The sequence below is a fragment of the Pistacia vera genome, unplaced genomic scaffold (assembly GCF_008641045.1).
Source record: "Pistacia vera cultivar Batoury unplaced genomic scaffold, PisVer_v2 Contig522, whole genome shotgun sequence".
Taxonomy (NCBI): domain Eukaryota; kingdom Viridiplantae; phylum Streptophyta; class Magnoliopsida; order Sapindales; family Anacardiaceae; genus Pistacia; species Pistacia vera.
This window is the reverse complement of record NW_022196360.1, coordinates 266,186-285,216: the sequence shown is the minus strand read 5'-3', so window position 1 is coordinate 285,216 and position 19,031 is coordinate 266,186. Positions and strand designations below refer to the sequence as shown.

General features: G+C 35.1%; 1 protein-coding gene across 2 annotated transcripts; it reads left to right on the top strand.

Annotated features, from left to right (window-relative positions):
• Positions 1–17,247: 17,247 nt before the first annotated feature.
• Positions 17,248–18,768, top strand: LOC116106807 (transcription repressor MYB5-like). Of its 2 annotated transcripts, none has more exons than XM_031393124.1 (2): positions 17,248–17,676; positions 18,097–18,768. In XM_031393124.1, the coding sequence occupies exons 1-2, from the start codon at positions 17,396–17,398 to the stop codon at positions 18,716–18,718; spliced, it is 903 nt and encodes a 300-aa protein (XP_031248984.1). In that variant the 5' UTR covers positions 17,248–17,395; the 3' UTR covers positions 18,719–18,768. The 2 variants fall into 2 exon arrangements, 1 of the variants encoding a protein (XP_031248984.1); XR_004124359.1 differs by lacking the exon at positions 17,248–17,676 and adding an exon at positions 17,728–17,855 and having other exon boundaries at positions 18,097–18,122.
• The last annotated feature ends 263 nt before the right edge of the window (positions 18,769–19,031 follow it).

Here is a 19,031-nt window from a genome sequence, read left to right as displayed (position 1 = left end):
TTCTTGCTTTAGACATGAAGTTCTGCTTATATTTGTATATTGAAATCTTATAGTTTTATTGTTTAAAGTTGTAGAGAAGAGACAAGCTAGTAAAGGAAAGGAAACGTGTTAGTGAAATCTCTCCATTACAAGGTAAGTAAATCCAACCCAAGTTGAGATTTGAGGACTCTTTTGAGTAGAGATTTATATATGCATGTGTATGCTATGTTATTGAGAATTGAGTTGAGATGAGTATTTACTTTGTGGTTGTTGAATACACTTCTTTTATGAGAAGTGTTGAGATTGCATGATGTGTGATGAGAACATAGTTTGAGATGAAATTAGAGGAGATTGAGAAATCTCTTTGGGAGTGTTATTTTATGACAGGAATTATAGTTATGTGAGGGTGTTTCCTCCCATTTTGGATGGTTCAAAAGAGGAGTAGAGTGATAGATAAAATAGAGTTTGTGTATGCACATTAGTTGTTTGATGAAATGCCTAAGAGAAGTATGAGCATGAGTAATAAACCTTAATTCTTGCAACATTGCATGTGGACATTTCATGAATGCATTACTGAGTATGAACCATCCTTATGCATTAATTGTGCATTGAGAAATAGCTTGAGAAAGAGTATAGAACTTTGTCAATGAGCTACTTTAAGAGTAAGGAGAATGAGAAAAACTCTAAGAGTGGGTTGATGCTTTGTGAACTCCACTTGGCAGCCACGAAGAATGGGTTGGTGCTTTGTGAACTTCACCCGGCAACCACGAAGAATGGGTTGGTGCTTTGTGAACTCCACCCGGCCGTGCTTCCGATAAGATGAGGCCGTGACATTCAAGTGGGCAAGCATGAGAAAACATGAGAAAGAACAAAAAGAGAATGAGTAGAGTCACGAATAGTGGGTTGGTGTTGTGTGAACTCCACTCGGCCGTGCCTCTGGTAAGATGAGGCCGTGACATATAACAGAAAGTTAATAAAAGAGAGCTATGTGAAAGAGAAACAAAAAGAGAAGATAAATGAGATGAGAAGAGTGTAAGGAAATAATTAAGAGAAAGAATTACGAGGATAGACGAGTAGAGGATTTACTTACTGAGCATTATTTTAGTGCTCACCCCGTTGTTTTCCCATGTTTGCAGGACCTAGGTGAGGACACGGTCGGATGAGTGTCGGCAAGCGAGGAGAAATAGCTACACTGTCTACTGTTTTTGATGATATTTTTATAAATGATACCTTACTTTGTATAAAGAATGTTTATATGCAATAAACGAAAATTTTGGGCCCATCTACTCTTATTACAATACATTTATTTTATGATATGTATTTCTATGAGTATCCTAGTATAAAGGAGTCATTACATTACTCAAGTGTAAAGAATAAAGATACCTTTTTTTTCTTTGTTTATTTAATTAATTAGGAATATTAACTATTAAGATTTTTTATGTTAATTAGTAAAAATGAAAAACATTATATCAATAGATTATTGAATAATAGTGATTAGATATTTATGACATTATAAATAAATAAATATTAAGATTAACTTTAAACAATTTTACAGCATTACTCTTAACTTTTTAGTTGGGGTTAACTATTTTTTCTTTTTTGACTTTCTTTTTGGCTAATTCAAAAAAAAAAAATTATAAAGTCAAATATTTAAGGGTATTTTCGTCTTTTCAATCAAATATTAACAGAAAACATAACAGACTTTGACGAAGAGTGGGAAAGTATCATTTTAAAACTTGATGGGTGGGAAAGTGTCATTTTGCCAAACCTTGGATGGGAAAATGTCGTTCTCCCTTTGACAAATACGGCACATAGCTTCTCTAACCTCAATAGAACATACATGTATCATGATTTGTTATTGTATAATTGGTCTTTACTGAAGATTATTTAGTGAGGAATGACTATAAATTCACCCGTTTCCTTCATATTGTATATAACCTTAGAAATTAGTTAATAAGATCTATTACTCTTTTAAGTCTCTTTATCATGCTCAATTATTTTTAATCTTTCTTTGTTTGTTTTCTTGCAATTACACCATTAAATTGATCACATGTTATCAACACAAATAGCTACGGTTTTGAAATATCGAACCTTGTGAAGCTTTAATATGATGCTCTGAGACTAGACGGAAATAACTACGTTGAATGGGCCTTGGACACTTTTCTCCACTTGAAATCTATGAACTTGGTTGGGGTGATTAAAAAAAGAAATAAAACGTCCCTGTAGGAGTAGGAGTAAGACATATCGAAACCCACTATTTTCCTCCGACATCATATATATGAATGATTACGAGCTAGGTACATGGATATAAAAGATCATTGCATTAGTGGTACATTAGTTAGCAAGATTTAACTCAGCACCAACTATATTGAAATAGGATCAAACGTATATTTGTTACCTTTGTGGAACAAAAAACTTAGGATTACTTTATCAAAAAAATATGTTAATGATCATAAATTAGTTGGTTATGCGAATGTTGGGTACTTTTTCTTATCCCCACAAAACACACTCATAAGTGGGATATATTTTTACTTACAATGGCACTGCATTATCATGATACTCTACAAAACAAATATATGTTTCTATTTATCATTCTGAGATTCTTGCGTTTCATGAATACCAGTTGACAATGTGTCAATGTGTATAATTAAGATCTGTCATATATCATATCAAGAATACATGCAAGTTATCATGTACCTCAAATACTCTTACAATTATAAATGAAGACAATGCAATATGTAAGAAGATATATGAAAGGAGACAAAACTAAACATATTTCACTTATGTTTTTTTATACTCACGAACTCCAAAAAAATCGAGAGATTGATGTCAAATAAATATGTTATAGTGATAATTCTTGCAGATTTATTCACTAAAACTTTACTGACATTAACATTTAAAAAGTTAGTATATGACATCAGTATGTAGCAGCTTAATAAGTAACTAGATTAATTTTGCCATTATAAGAGGGAGTATTGATTATGGGGAGTTTGGAAAGGATTATCGTTGGACATATGTGCATTGTACTATTTTTCTCAAGTTTTGTCCTAGTGGATTTTCCTAGTAAAGTTTTTCATAAGGTAGTATAAAGCATGTCCAACACCACTTTACAGTATTATAATAGAATTTCCTTAAGTTTTATTCCCACTAGGTTTTTTTTTTTTTTCCTAAGTAAAATTAAATGCAATTATCTATAATTGGTGGATGTTCACGGGGAGTGTTGTATGTGGTGGAATTCTATCAATTTGACACATGGCTCATGCAACCTTACTTGAAGAGACTTGTATAATGATTTGCTATCGTGTAATTGGTCCTTATGGGAGGTTGGTCGGTAGGAATGACTATAAATTCAGCCTATTTCCTTCCTTTTGTATACAACCCTAGAAATGAGTTAACGAGATCTATTACTTTTAAGTCTCTTTATCTTGCTCATTTAGTTTAGGTGTTTTTAGTTTATTTTCTTGTAATTACACCACTAAAATTATCACATTTCTTTTTTTTTTTTTAAGATTTTTTTTTTTATTTGCTCAAATCATATTTGACAAATACAAACTCAGATTTTTTTTTTTTTTTTTTTTGAAAAAAATACTCTTACTCTAGGATTCGTACAACATTAAATGATTTTTAAAGAAACAACATGAAGTAACACATTAATCATATGTTTTCATTTACAAAATATTGTAGAAATACCCCTAACCCATTTCAAAGTCTTATAAATTAACCTAAATTAATGATAAGGAGTAATAAAAACAATTTTTTAAAATTTTAATATAAAGAAGTCATATCTAACTTTATTTATTTTATTGTAGAGAGAGAAAGGTTTTATCCATCTTGAGGTTTTAGTTAACTGTTTTTAGGTCATGCATTTTAAAATAGAATTTATCTCCTTAAATTTAATAAAAGTTAGTACTATTTTTCTGTTTAAAAACAAAAATAACCCTCATTTTGATATTCATCCTAATTTTAAAAGCCTAAATTCTACTCCAAAGTATTTTAAATTACGAGACTTAGATGACGAACCTAAAACCGTAGGGGGTAAATGGAAATTAACTCTAATATTTGACGACAACAAAGAATCGTTTGTTACTATCAATAATTAAAATACGTATATATATTAAAGTCTAAATTAATAATAATTAAAAAAATAGTATGGGCATGGGCGCATAGCCACTTGGGCTGCCAAATTTTTTGTAATTTTTTTGTGGAGGGAAAGAGGAGGAGCAGTTCCCAGTAGAGAGGAATATTCTTTACAGATCTCATAAATCATCGTCAATCAACAACTCAATGCTGGCCCACTCTTATCATGATTAAAAATAAGAAAATTGGAAAATTGTTTATTCTTTGGCTCAGGTGAATCAGTTTGGACCATCTGATCTTTGAGACAATCATCATCAGGTAAATATAAAATATATATTGCTTTAGAGTCCAGATGCTGTATCCCACTCAAATCTGAATTGTGTTTTATATGTAAGCTCACATTAAGGCCAGGCCCATGTTTGAGCTCCACAAGTCCGGTTATTATTATTATTTTTTAATTTTTTTTTTTTTTTTAAAGAGATAAGAGAAGTTAAAAAGGAATAGAAAAACCTCCATAGATTGGTCTAACGGTTAAGAATATTTGTTCCCTTCATTAAACTTCTAGGCTTAAACCACCATGGGATCACTTATCACATTTGTGGCTTATCTTGAAACATTAGGCTTGTAGGGTATTCAATAGGCCTTGGAGATTAGTTGATATATGCACAGTTGAGTCGGACATCCCAGTCATTAAAAAAAAAAAAAAAGTTGAAAAATAAACAAAAAACATTTTAATTTTGTTAATGGATTTCGAGACTTACAAAGAGATTAGGTAGGGCTTAATTTGTCAAATATTTGAAATATAAAATCCTTCAAACTCTTATGATCCATTATAGAAATTGAACAACAGTTTCCGCAAATTTGTCGACCATCGCCAAGATTAACGAACCTTGCATCTGGTCCTTGCATATTATAAGAGTTGTAATAAGAAAATGGATACACTTATCATCCTGAGGTTTCAGAAACTGAAACTTAGATTATGACTTTAGGGGTATTATAGAAACACTACCCTCATGGTTTTGAAGATTATTAAGATACCACCTTTAGGGGGCGTTTGGTTGGGGGTTATATATGATTACTAGGGTAATGTCATCTTATATTACTTGATTACCATGTTTGGTTGTTAAGTAATATAAGATACTGGTAATCTTCAAATACCAATAGTGGTTACTATTGGTAATATCGGAGGTAATCTGATTACCTTCATTTTCTTAGGTATTATGAGATTACCAGGGTTACCTTTTTGTTACAATTTTATCCCTTATTAATAAAAATTTTAAACAATGATACCCCTATTTTAAAACAAATTTACATTAATATTTTATTTCAATTTTACCTTTGTTTAATTAAAATTTTGGACAATAATGCCCTTATATTTAAAATAATTTACAAACCACCACTGCCACCTAGCCACCACCGCCGACAACGGGCCTACCACCATGGGCCGCTGCCAGAAAATCACCGAAGTCCCTAAAAAAGAACGAGATTCGGTGGGAGACTCCAGGAGGCTTCGATATGGCCGTTTCCAACCATATTGATGGCCGAAAACGGCCATATCAAGCCAGATCTATTCTGGCCGGAATAGATCTGGCCGATAATGGCCAGGGATCTGGCCTGATATGGTCGTTTTCGGCCATTAATATGGCCAAAAATGGCCATATCGAAGCCTCTTGCTCACGGTCAGCTGCTTATGGGGACTTTCGGAGACTTCCAGCGGTGGTCTGCGGTGGTGGCAGGCTGCGGCAGGTGGTGGAGGTGATTTCGTAATGAATTAAAGTTTTATATAAGCAGGGGTGTTTTAACTAAATCTGAAATATTGGGGGTTAAAAGAAATTATTCAAAAATTAATAATAAAAATAATATTATATTAATATTTGAAAAGGGGACAATTTGGTAATTTAAATAACATACCCACCAATTTATTCCCCATAACCAAACATATTAATATAACATACCCACCAACTAACCAAACACATTTTTCTAAAGATTCCCAGTAATCTTTCAAGGTAATCTATCTTTCCAGTAATCTAACATTCCTGAACCAAACGCCCCTTCAGGGTGTGTTTGGTTGGAGGTAATGTTGGATTACGAAGGTAATGTCATATTATATTACTTGTGTATGGGCCAAAAATCGTATTGGACCTGACGAGGCCTAATAACAAAATAAACAAGTTACGACCCAAGGCCTTAGCCCAATTCTAGTTGGGCCTACACTTAAACATACTTTGGTAACTGCCTTCTCTACGAGTGGGGCTACCCTGCAAATTAAGTTTAACTGGGCTCCGACCCATTAGCCCACAACAGTTCGATAAATAGAGAATCAGAATCTAATTCTGCTTCCTTTTTTGGTGAGATCTAGAATCTTACCCAAATTGGTGAGCCTGACCCGATAAAGGCAAGGAATTATATCACTTCCTAAGGAGGAATTCCCCCACGAGGCAGGACTAATAATCCCATTAGGATTCTAACCCTCCGGGTTCACTATATAAACAAAGGCAAACTCTCTCATTAGGTAGTCAGAAATCACCCTTTTGCCATAGCATTTTCGCTCTCAAACCACAACATTATTCCGCCCCAAGCCTCCACAACCTTCATTGTTCTACCCGCAGGTCCATCAGGCTGCTAGTGGCTCGCATTACTAGATTCGACCCTACATTTGTAACCGTAGATTTTACCGTCTACAACTTTATTACCATGTTTAGTTGTCAAGTAATTATAATATAAGATTTCGATAATCTTCCAAAACCAATAGTAATTACTGTTGGTAATATAAGAGGTAATCTAATTATCTCAATTTTCTTATGTATTTTAAGATTACTTGGTAATCTTATTTTTGTTACAATTTTATCCCTTATTAATAATTTTTTGGACAATAATGTCCTGTTTTAAAAACAATTTACATTAATATGTCATTACAATTTACCCTTGTTTAATTAAGTTTTTGGATAATAATGGCTTCGTTTGTTTCAATTTTCAGAATACTACTTTTAGTATTCCCAAAAAAGTTAAACAGTAAAATACCTAAAAATTCTGATTTTTTGGAATACTACTCTCAATATTATTCAACTTTTATTAAACTCCTTAAATTTGATAATTTAATTAAATACCCTAAATATTTTTTTAAAAATTATAAAAACACCCCAGTAATCTACATTTACCAGATTCCGGCCACCACTGTCGGAAAATGGCCGGAATCTGTTAGGATGGCGCACTACCGGCTGAATCTGGCCGGTAGTGCGCAGATCTAGCCTTTTCCGACCAGATCCACCGTGGATCTGGCCGGCAAAGGCCATATCGGCGCATGATCGGCAAGATTCAGCCGGTCATGCACCAATACGGTGAACCCGACCACCCTCTGGCAGTGGTGGTCGGCTGTCCGTATTTGAGATTGGGTTGGGGGTGTTTTTGTTAACTTTTAATGTTTTATTATGGGGGGTTTTGTAAATAAACAAACATAGGGGGTATTTTGTTAATTTATAAATCCTACATCGTAATACCCGCCCAATTCAACTTTTTTTTAACTTTTTTCAGAAAACTTTTCCCAAAAACACCCAATTGTGAACCAAACGAAGCCAATGCCCTTATATTTAAAACAAATTGTAGACCACCACTACCAACAGCTGGCCAACCACTGTTGACAGTCGTTGGAAGTCATTGGGAGTGGCCGGCATGGCTGTTTTCGACCATCTTGATGGCCAAAAATGGCTAGAGCGATGCATGAAGGCCATTTTCGGATGCCCATGTGTCGTTGGATTGTCGGCGGTGGCTACCGGCGGCCTGCAGTGGCTGGGTTGTTGGGGGTGCATTCGTTGATTTTCCAAACTTTTATTATGGGGTTTTTTTTGGCTAAGTTTTTAAATGTAAGGGGTTATATTTAATAATCTAAAGGGTGCGTTTGGTTCAGGGAATGTTATATTACTGAGGAATGTTGTATTATTGAAAAGATTGATTACTAGGGAATTTTTAGAGGAATGTGTTTGGCTAGTTAGAATAAATTGGTGGGTATATTATAATAATGTTTGGTTGGGAGGATAAATGAGTGGATATGTTATATAGATTACTAAATTTCCCTCCTTTTTAAATAATAATATAATATTATTTTATTCTATTATTTTTTAAATTATTTCTTTTAACCCCTTATATTTGAAATTTTGCTAAAACACCCAAACCATATAAAACTTTAATTTGTAGCAAAATCACCCTCACCCACCCCAGGCCACTGCAGCCAGTTGCCGTAATGGCGCACGACTGGTCGGATTGGGCTAGTCGTGCGCCGGTAAGGCCTAATCCAGCTGATCCATGGCAAAAAACGGCTACATCTAGCCATGAATATGGGCGTGAATGTGAAACGACCACAGATCTAGCCGTGAAGATCTGGCCTTTTCACGGCCAGATCTATGGTGTTTCATGGTCATATCTTTGGTTGTGAAACGACCAGATTTGGTAGTTTTCAGCCATGGATCACAAATCCATGGCCAAAAACGTCCTTATCGGCATAGGACTGACAAGATTATGTCGGTCTTGTGCTGATATGATGACTTTTGCCGGCGGCCAGTGGTGGTGGCTAGTGGCCGATGGTGGTCTTGAGTGGTTGGGGGTATTTTGTTAACTTTTAAACTTTTTTATGGCTAGAGTGTTTTAGCTAAATTCTCAAATGTAGGGGGTCTGGCTAATTGTTATTTGGTAGACATATGAGGGCAAATGTGTCTGAAATGATAAAAGGTTAAGGGCAAAATAAGGTCAAAATTAAGATTACCTCGGTAATCTTATATTAACACCCCTTCGGAAGGTAATTTGATTACCCCCATTATTACCAACAATAAACACTATTTGCAATAAAAGATTACGTAATATTTTATTACTTGACAATCAAACGAGGGAATCTTGAAAATTAAACAAAGATTACAGATTAATCTTATATCATCCCGAACCAAATGCAACTAAATAATAATATTTAATTTAGGGCATTCAGTAGTTTACACTGTGTTTGGTTCATTATTATTTTCCATATTCTAGACCGGATTATTAGGATAGTGTTTGGTTCATTTTTTACATAATTCTATCCCCAAAATACAATCCTGACACATCTTTTAACTTTACAGCTTTTCACAATTCTTCACCCATTTTTGACCATTGCAGCACTGCATCTTCACATACTTCACCATTTTCTTCACTACATCTTCACAGCTTTTTCAGTATCCATTTTTGACCGTTACAGCTTTCACTTTTCTTCACATTTCTTCACCCATTTTTGACCGTTTCTTCACTGCATCTTCACAACTTTTTCTTCACTGCATCTTCACAACTTTCTCAGTGTCCATTTTTTATTCACTTGAAACCAACTTAGCTCCCCACCGTGAACCCAGCTTAGCTCCCCAACCACCGTGAACGCAGCTCAGCTCCCCAACCACCATGAACCCAGCTCAGGCCCCCACCATGAACCCAGCTCAGCCCCCCAACCACCGTGAACCCAGCTCAGGGCCCCAACCACTGTGAACCCACCTCAACTCCCCACCCTGAACCCAGCTCAGCTCCCCACCGTGAACCGACGTTAGCTCCCCACCGTGACCCCACATTAGCTCCCCACCATGAACCCACCTCAAATACCCAACCACCGTGAACCCACAATCCCCAACCACCATTAACCCAGATCTGTCACACACCCTTCACCGTTTAGCCACCACCGTGAACCCAGATCTGTCACACACCCACCTTAGATCTTGTTTTGTTTGGCAAATTGTTGGAAAGGTGTTTTGCGTTTTTTATTTGGTTGGCACATTGTTGGAAACTTGGAATTGAGTTTTTGTTTTATTTTTGACACGCATTAATCCTTTTAAATGCGTTTTGTTTTTGTCTGGCAAATGGTTGATAAATGTTTTTGTTTTATTTTAAATGCTTTTTTGTTTTGTTTGGCAAATGGTTGATAAATGTTTTTGTTTTATTTTGACACGCATTAATCCTTTTAAATGGGCGGTTTTTGTTTTGTTTGGCACACTAATGATTTGTATTAATAAGTTTTTGTTTTGTTTTATAGTTTATAATATTTTATTCGGATTTCACTAATTGATATATTTGTTCTGTAGATTCGAGATCGTTCTTTAATCGTAACAAGAAATTACGCTCATATGCACAAATGTCAGTATAATTTGTCTCGACATCATAGGATTGATTACTACTTGCAGCAGAGGTGAAAGTTTCGATGTTTTTCCAGACTTGGAGTTCGTCATACACCCTGTTGGTCGACATTGTCTGTATCTTCCCTTGCATTGACGTCTTCAAGTAATGTCGGATCGAACGAGGTATAAGTTTATAAGTTTATGTGTTTAGTTGATTACGTTAACATGTGAGTATTATATTTTGTAATGTGATTGGTGATTCGTATGGTGTCCCAATGTTGGTTGTCCCTCACCGTACTGTCCGTAGATGAGTGATTATGTGGCCTGGTCCGCTGAGATGACCCACAAATTTCTGGTCCTGTTATCTGAGCGGGCCAAAACTTCGCACGGTACTACAATAAAAACAACAGATTACCAGGCAATGTTAGACGACATATCATCAGTGGCTGGCAGGCGACTCAACGTCACACAATTAACCTCTAAGTTCTTTCACCTGCGAAGAACTTATCAAGCATGGCAGAAATTGCTGCAACACACGAGGTTCAGGTGGGATCACGAGTCACAAAGTCCAACTTGTCCCGTTGAGGTTTGGCAAGAATATGTCAAGGTAAATTTTCATATTTTTTAACTAACATTATTCAACGACACCGTAAATGTACGCATTTTTTTCGGACTGCTAAATATTAATATATTATTATTTTAACTTACCAGCAAAACCCACTGGCGCAACAATTTTACCACAAGGGACTTCCTCACAAGGAGCTTTAATGAAATAATATTTGAGAAACAAACTGCCATCGAAAGATATGCGTACACATCTACATCTCAACCGGTGGAGACCTCAAGTTTTTCCAATCCCGGCGCGGTTCCCATGGATGATAGCGACTTTGAACCTGATCCTGATCGGACGACTGGGGAAAAACGGCCAAACACATCTGGCCATGGAAGAGTGAGAAATAGGAGGCACAAAAGCGGCCAGGGACAAGCACTTGCGGATGCCATTTTTAGCTTGACGAACGAGCTTGCGGAGAAGCGGACTATGGGATCGAGGGCTAGCAATCGCAGTGCAGATGAGAGGGCAGAAGAGAACACCAGTGCTCCATGTGATCCTTTTTCCATGAGCAATTGTATTGACATCATGACGGCCATGCAAGTACCGACACAGTTTTACCTGCCGACTGTCACGTACTTATATGAAAATCTAGGGTGGCGGGATATATTCGTGAAACCCCCAATAGAGGAAAAGGCTAATTGGATTTTTACCAAGTTTCCCAATAATAAGTAGATGACACTATATTTTATAAGTGTTTGACAACAATTTTGTATGCGTCAGTGGGTAATTGTCATAACAATTACAATTTATAACACTATTGTATGAACTTATGTATGTGATATTACATGTGTAAGCACCATTTTCGATTGTCATTACAATTACATATTGACTGTTATATTTTGCTAAGCAGTACAACAACTGTTAATTGTTGATAAATGTTTTGCAAATGTGTAGGTTTAAATGGCGTCGTCTCGCCGTACAGGAAAAAGACGACGTGCTACAGATGATAGGGACAAAGAAGAAATACTAAGAGATATAGCCGTTACACTCTGCGGTGTTGCCGCGTTAGAAGCAAGTAGGCGTGAACCACAACATACATCCGTATTAACTGGTCATCAGTACATGTTGGAAGTACTCAACGGTCATCTTGATAGGATTTATGACAAGTGCCGCATGGACAAAGACTGTTTTACATTATTATGTGAAATTTTGTCTGATCATGGCAAATTGCAACCAACCAGGACGACGAGTGTGGAAAAACAAGTTATGATATTTCTAACAATCGTTGGAAAAAATGAGACAATCAGAACGATGATGGAGGATTTCCAACATTCGGGTGAGACGATCTCTAGACATGTTGCCACAATTTGCAACGCTATATGTGAGTTGAAGATAGAGTTTATCAGACCACCTGACTTCAATGATGTTCCATTGGAAATATCAGCCAACAGAAAATATTACCCTTTCTTTAAGGTACTGGTTCATTATGTTTGCTATTAGTAGATAGTTGAGTTCATTGTGTTATTAATTTTAATAGTAGGTTAATATGAGTAAAATTCAATTTTCATTATAGGACTGTATTGGAGCCATGGATGGCACACATGTATACGTTTCAGTTCCACGTGAATTTGCCGATAGGTACCGGAATCACAAAGGATCGATGTCACAGAATGTAATGGCTGTATGCGACTTTAAGATGATGTTCACTTATGTCGTTACTGGATGGGAAGGATCTGCGCATGATTCAAGAGTTTTAAATTCAATTATTGATGATCCTAATTCTGGATTCCCACATCCTCCACCAGGTATAAGTATTTTCTTGACGTATTATAGCGTATTACCTCCACTGTTGAGGCCTTGTAATTCAAATAAAATGTCTAATATTATTACAGGAAAATACTATTTGGTTGATGCGGGTTATCCAAATAGAGATGGGTTCCTCACTCCTCATAGGCGAGTGGCTTACCATATTTCTGATCACCGCCGTAACCAAAGGGGGCCACAAGAGTTGTTTAACTACAAACATGCTTCACTCCGCAATGTTATCGAGAGAACCTTTGGTGTTTTGAAAAGACGGTTCCGTATTCTAAATGGAATGAACAATTACCCATTGGACAAACAAGGGAAGATTGTTATGGCATGTTATGTACTTCATAATTTTATTAGAATGTACAATATGGATTACCGTATCTTCAAACAAGCCAATAATAGTACGGGTAATGAGCAAGTATATGGTGATCGTCAAAACGGGACAGAATATGGGCGAAATGGAGAAGGACCGAGTCAACCGCAACAAGGTATTGTAGATAACATGACGACTATACGGGATAACATAACGAATGCACTGTGGGCAGCACAGTGGACCATGTTGTAGTCGTTAATGAAGTATACATGTAATAATGTTTGTAAGGGTTGATAGTTAGTACTTTTGTGATATATATATTAATGTGATGTTTTTAAACAGTTGGATTAGTACTTGAAATTAATACGGGTTTTTGTTTTTTAATATCTACGGGTGACAAAATTACCAATAAAATATTTAGTATTATTAAAATGTAACTTGATAAGTTATATATATAATAATACATTATTTTAACAAAATTCAACAAAATATTATATTAATAAATCATTTATAAAAAAATATATTAATCAAATATTCAACACAAATATCAAGGTCAAAATACTCAACCAAACACATATTCTGCAAATCCTATTCTCGTAATCATAACCCTATCCAACTATCCAATTATATCCCCAAAATCCTATCCAAAATAATGAACCAAACGCACCCTTAAATAACATGTTTATAAATCTATTCCTCCCAATTAAACATATTAATATAAGATACCCACTAATTTATTCTAACCAATTAAGCACATTTTCCTAAATATTTTCAATAATGTTCAAGCTAATCTATATTTCTATTATTATAATATTCTCTCAATCACCTTTATAGGCAGTCACCCTTATAGCTAAGGTTGTTACAAATCCGTTAAAAATTTCATGGCTCTTTAGGGGTGAGTTTGTCTTTCTGATTAATTATTTGCATCTGCGTCTTTGTGTCAAGTCTTGAAGCCTTGCCGTCAAGATTGAAACACAACATCTCAACCACTAGGAAAGATCCAAGATTGACGGTGAGTTTGTCTTTTGAATTGCTTTACACTAAAAAGTAAAAGTAAATAAAAACCCTGAAAATTTTAAAGACCCTAAAAAATTCAAATCACTTTTTCTTTTGTTGTTGTTGTTGTTTTTGTTTTTTAATAGAGATATCCGGGTCTAGCGGGAAATCAATCCTGCACAACCTCCTTGCTTTTTACCCTGACCTTGCCCAACCCACCAACCTGCCCTCGCACTCCCAACAGCTCCCTTATTTACGAATCTATTTGAAGACAGCCACAACTTTAATGCTTGTGATTAATTGATTTCTTTTACTTCTTGCATTTACGGCAAATTAAGGGTGGCATTGAAGCATTATTGGATTTCAAATTGCCATCACAAAGCAGCCCCTATCTTCCCTCCCACTCCCAGTACACCTATCGCCACCGTTCAAGGTTACCACGACAGTGATCGTTTGGATTTTTGCTTGAAGCTTGCAGTTTTGAATTGATTTTTTGCTTGGGTATTTTGATCTTCTTTTGAAACTTGCAGTTTTGGCTTGGATTTTTCTTGAAACTTTGCAGTTTTGGTGGAAAATTTTATTGGGTATTTGGATTTTGCATCTAGGCACTTGGATTTTTTGGCATTTTGATAGATTTACTCAGTTTCAGACCAAAAACAATCACCATATAAGACTTCTCCCATGATTTTTGGATACTTCTATTGTACCCTGTCTTTCACACTTAATCACTTAAATACCGTCGTTTATATATATATATATAACTTTTGATTTAAGATTAAAATGTAGAACAGTATGGTTTTTTGGTTGATTATTTGAAAAAAAAAAAAAATATAATGTTAAAAGATATATGAAATGTGGAAAATATGTTTAGTGTGTAAATATAGAAAAAAAAAGGATATATCAATTTAAATTGGGTTGAAAATTCATTTTTTCGGGATCAAATTGATATTATATAATCTATTAAGTAAAATATTGATATTTATATATAAACTTAATTGGTAAAGGGGCATTTTAGTCCTTAAATAACACATAAAATTTAGAAAACCGGTTTGGACATACCAACTCAATAATCATATTTTCCTAAAATGTACAGGTTTTATTTAAATGATAAGTCTAACTGCAAAATTCAATAAATTACCTATTATACCCTTAATAATTCAAAAAATGATATATTTTAATATTCACCCTTTGACTATCCAGTCTAGTAAAATTGTATGGTTTAATAGTGTAGATGTCTAATTAAAACCTTTATTTTAATAGATTTTTAACTTTTCACTATAGCATGTCACACGTTAACAAGCTAAAGTGTGTTGATGGTTTCTTTGGTAGAAGACTAGCTTATTTTAACAAAAAGCGGCTCACGTTAACAATGTCTAAGTCGACGATTTTTGGGCTTTTTCAACTAATTCTGAAGTCCAAAATTATTTTCGAGACCATTGTTGGATTCCACACAACCGTCTCTACAAAACTCATACCTTCACTTGTTGATCTTATTTACTGTTTTCGACCACCTCTAACAGTCACTAACGGTGTTAATTTAAGGGTAAAAATCTATAATAAATAAAATAAGAGGTATCAACTTAGGATTTCGCTAAACTTTGAGTAGGAATGTGTTATTTACTCTTTTTATCAAGGGCAATTAGATTGAGTAATGTGATTTTATGACTAAATATGTCTTCAAACAAAACCTTGATATTTTGAGAATTAAGATAAATTAAGATGACTATAGATGAGATTTAAGATTTTTGCCTTTCATGGCGGAACTCACGGCTTGGCCCTTTGAAAGATGGAAACTTTTTGCGGATTTGGGTAGCCGATGAGTTGCCAGGCCAGAATGGCCTACAAGGTAGCTGTCCCGGGCGCTTCCAGGCTTTTTGGCGAATGCCCAGATTGGCGGCGTGAAGGTTCATCCAAGAAGATGAAAGAACCCAGATCGCAGGGTCTAATTGCAGGTTTTGAAACCTGCAAGAGATAGCAAGGGTCTGTTTATTAAAATCATACATATAAATTTTAATTTTCATATTATCTGATATTTTTTTGTTATTATTATATTTTTCAATTAACAATCAATATATTTACTTAATGTAAAAAAAGAAAAAGAAAAAAAAACATTAGTCCTAAACAGAAGAGATATTTTGGTAGGCCGGTAAAATGGGACCCAATATATGGATAAGGTCAAATTCACATTATCCCTTATCCATAAAATAAAAGATGTATATTATGTTAATACCCAAGTAAATTATTATCTGACGTGGCAATTCTGATTCAAAACTTAAAGCTTAAGCAAATGGGCAAGCATTACCAACCAAGTAAATTATCACCTGACGTGGCAATTTCACATTAGTTTCTTTTTATTTTCTCTAAATTGTTTACAACATTTAGAAAGTGAGAAGATTCTTTTTCTTCTAAATTTTTGGAAACAGAAAGACCATTAATATGGGGACAGCCGGACAGGTCAAAGAGTACCAGCCAGCCGCCCGTGCAATCAAAATACAGTACTATTAAAGAGTAAGCAATCTTTTTCCCACCAAAGGTTTGCCTTAATGACACTTCCATCCAAAAAGTTTCAAAATACAATTTTTTTACACAATATTTATATTTTATTAATACTCAAAATACACTTTATTTTCTCATCTAGTATTCGACGAGTTACTAGAAACTAGGGTAATAGGGTTTTTATAGAGAGGAGACCTATAAATCAAATGGTGGTGACCATTAGAATATATTTCTTGTCAAAAATCAAACAAAAATCAGTTAAGAATAAGAAATCTTAGTTTTGCGATGACTGATAATCGATATAAAAATCAGGTATTAGAGTGAAATGAGTTTTGTAAAGAAGAGATCGGAGGTTTAAATGGTGGTGACAAAGAAAATTTTTGCCACCAAATTTGACTTTGAATAGTATCGAAATATCAACTCTAGGTGGGAAAGTGTGAATAAGGCAAACCTTGGGAGGGAAAATATTATTTACTCTACTATTAAATGCACAGTGATCTTTTTCCTTTTGACCTATACGGCTATACGTACACAATTGATAGATGACATTTTATAAATAAATATATTCACTTTTTTTAATGCTAATTAATGCATATATATATATATATATAGTAAAATATTTTATGATTTTTATCACGACAAGTGAGGATAATATGTGTATCCTGTTTTGCTGCTGTTTTTATGCTACCCACATGTAATTTATATTACTATAAAATAATCTTTATTTTTGCTGTCATAAAATTTAAAAAATAAATGAAAAAATAATACTAGTTAATTATCTCAAATATATCAAAATGATGCCAAAGAATGTATACTTTGAGCAGTCTTCTACTGTGTGTAGGGTCTAAGGGTGATGTGTCTGCATCATGCTCGTTTACTAGTTACTACTTTACTTCATCTTTGCCTCTTCACATCTGCAAAAACACTCTCTCCATCCCCGACCTTGAACCCTAATCTTTATTTTCTTCATTAATTCATTCCTCCATCGAGCTTTACCTCCCACACAAACCAGCCCTTGAAAGAAAGCAACGCTTGAAAATTTCATTAGCAGTTAATATGAGAAACCCTTCTTCTGGTACTAGAACCCCGTGTTGTAGCAAGGTGGGCATCAAGAAAGGCCCGTGGACTCCGGAGGAAGACGAGATCTTATCCAATTATATCAAGAGAGAAGGTGAAGGCCGCTGGCGTACGCTCCCGAAGCGTGCCGGGCTGCTTCGTTGCGGCAAGAGTTGCCGTCTCCGGTGGATGAATTATCTCAGACCCTGTGTTAAAAGAGGTCGCATAGCTCCTGATGAAGAAGATCTCATTCTTCGCCTCCATCGCCTGCTCGGGAACAGGTACTCTTTGTTCTGTTTCTTCCGGCCCTCTCATTTTCTATTCAACCACGTTATTTGCCAATAAGAGCTCCGTCAATCTCCGGTTCTTCTTAACCCAATATGAATCTCTTCTAATTGATCTTCTATTGCTGCAAGATGAATTTGAACTAGGAGCTTTTGTGCTTCATCTCTTTCTTCCGGTAATTTGGTGTTTAATCATTTCTTCCCCAAATTAATCTTTCAATTCTCCATAAATATTCAGAGGATGATCGCACGCATTACAAGAAAAAAAAGGGATTCCTTATCGGTCATAAACCGTGAATACTATCAGATGTTCACAGTTTACTGACTTTACTTGTATCCAGCGTCAAGAGTTCACTTGTTTTACTTTTTTATCGATGAATGATTTGTTAATGTCAACCTTCATGTTCTTACTCTCAGGTGGTCTTTGATAGCGGGAAGAATCCCAGGACGCACTGACAATGAGATCAAGAATTATTGGAATACCCATCTTAGCAAAAAGCTGATTAATCAAGGAATTGATCCAAGAACCCACAAGCCGTTAGACCCATTACCTACTTCCTCAGATCTTATCGGAAATAATGATCATCTTGCTTCAACTTCAAACCCTAACCCTAATACTCATCCCAATCTCAATCCCGAATCTTTAGACACAGAAGCAACAGCTACTGAAAGCAATGAAAACTTCATTACCAATCTTCATCATCATAATCAAAATCATCAAGTGGAGGATAACGAAATGGAGATGGATGGTTTCATGATGGGTTTACCAACTAGCCACTCTGCACACATCAACCAGGAAAATTATGTCGAAACCTATAACGAAGATACATTCTCTTCATTTCTCGATTCTCTAATCAATGACACGATGTTTGTGAGCCAACAGCAGCAGCAGCCAAACCCAGTTCATCACCTTGCGAGTAGTGGTCATGGTAACATTTGGGAAGGTGAAGTTGAATCAACGATGACTTGTTTAAGTGAGGAAGAAAGAGCGTTGGATCACCATCACCATCACCATCTTCGTCACCATCACCTTGCATGAAGCTGCAAACGAATTGAATCAAAGATTAAATATAGGTTTGATCAGTTCTATGATTTATAGTTGTGGTGTGCTTTTCTCCTATATTACTCTACTAGACTTGGTTTTCTTTTGCATGCTGTTGTGCTCTTATTTAAGATCTATTGCTCTTTGTTGTAAAACCTTAAAAAAAAACAAGCCTTATGCTGAATTTTTTATAATGGATATGAATACTTAATTAAGCACATGTATTTACGTACATTTATTTGACCATTTCATATATACATCTATATATACCATACCATTTCATACGTATATAATTTATTATTGTATTATT

Bases quoted from the DNA above. Each gene is read 5' to 3' on its own strand.
- LOC116106807 (XM_031393124.1), top strand. From the start codon at position 17,396: ATGAGAAACCCTTCTTCTGGTACTAGAACCCCGTGTTGTAGCAAGGTG. The intron at 17,677-18,096 runs GTACTCTTTGTT...TCTTACTCTCAG, and splicing joins CATCGCCTGCTCGGGAACAG to GTGGTCTTTGATAGCGGGAA.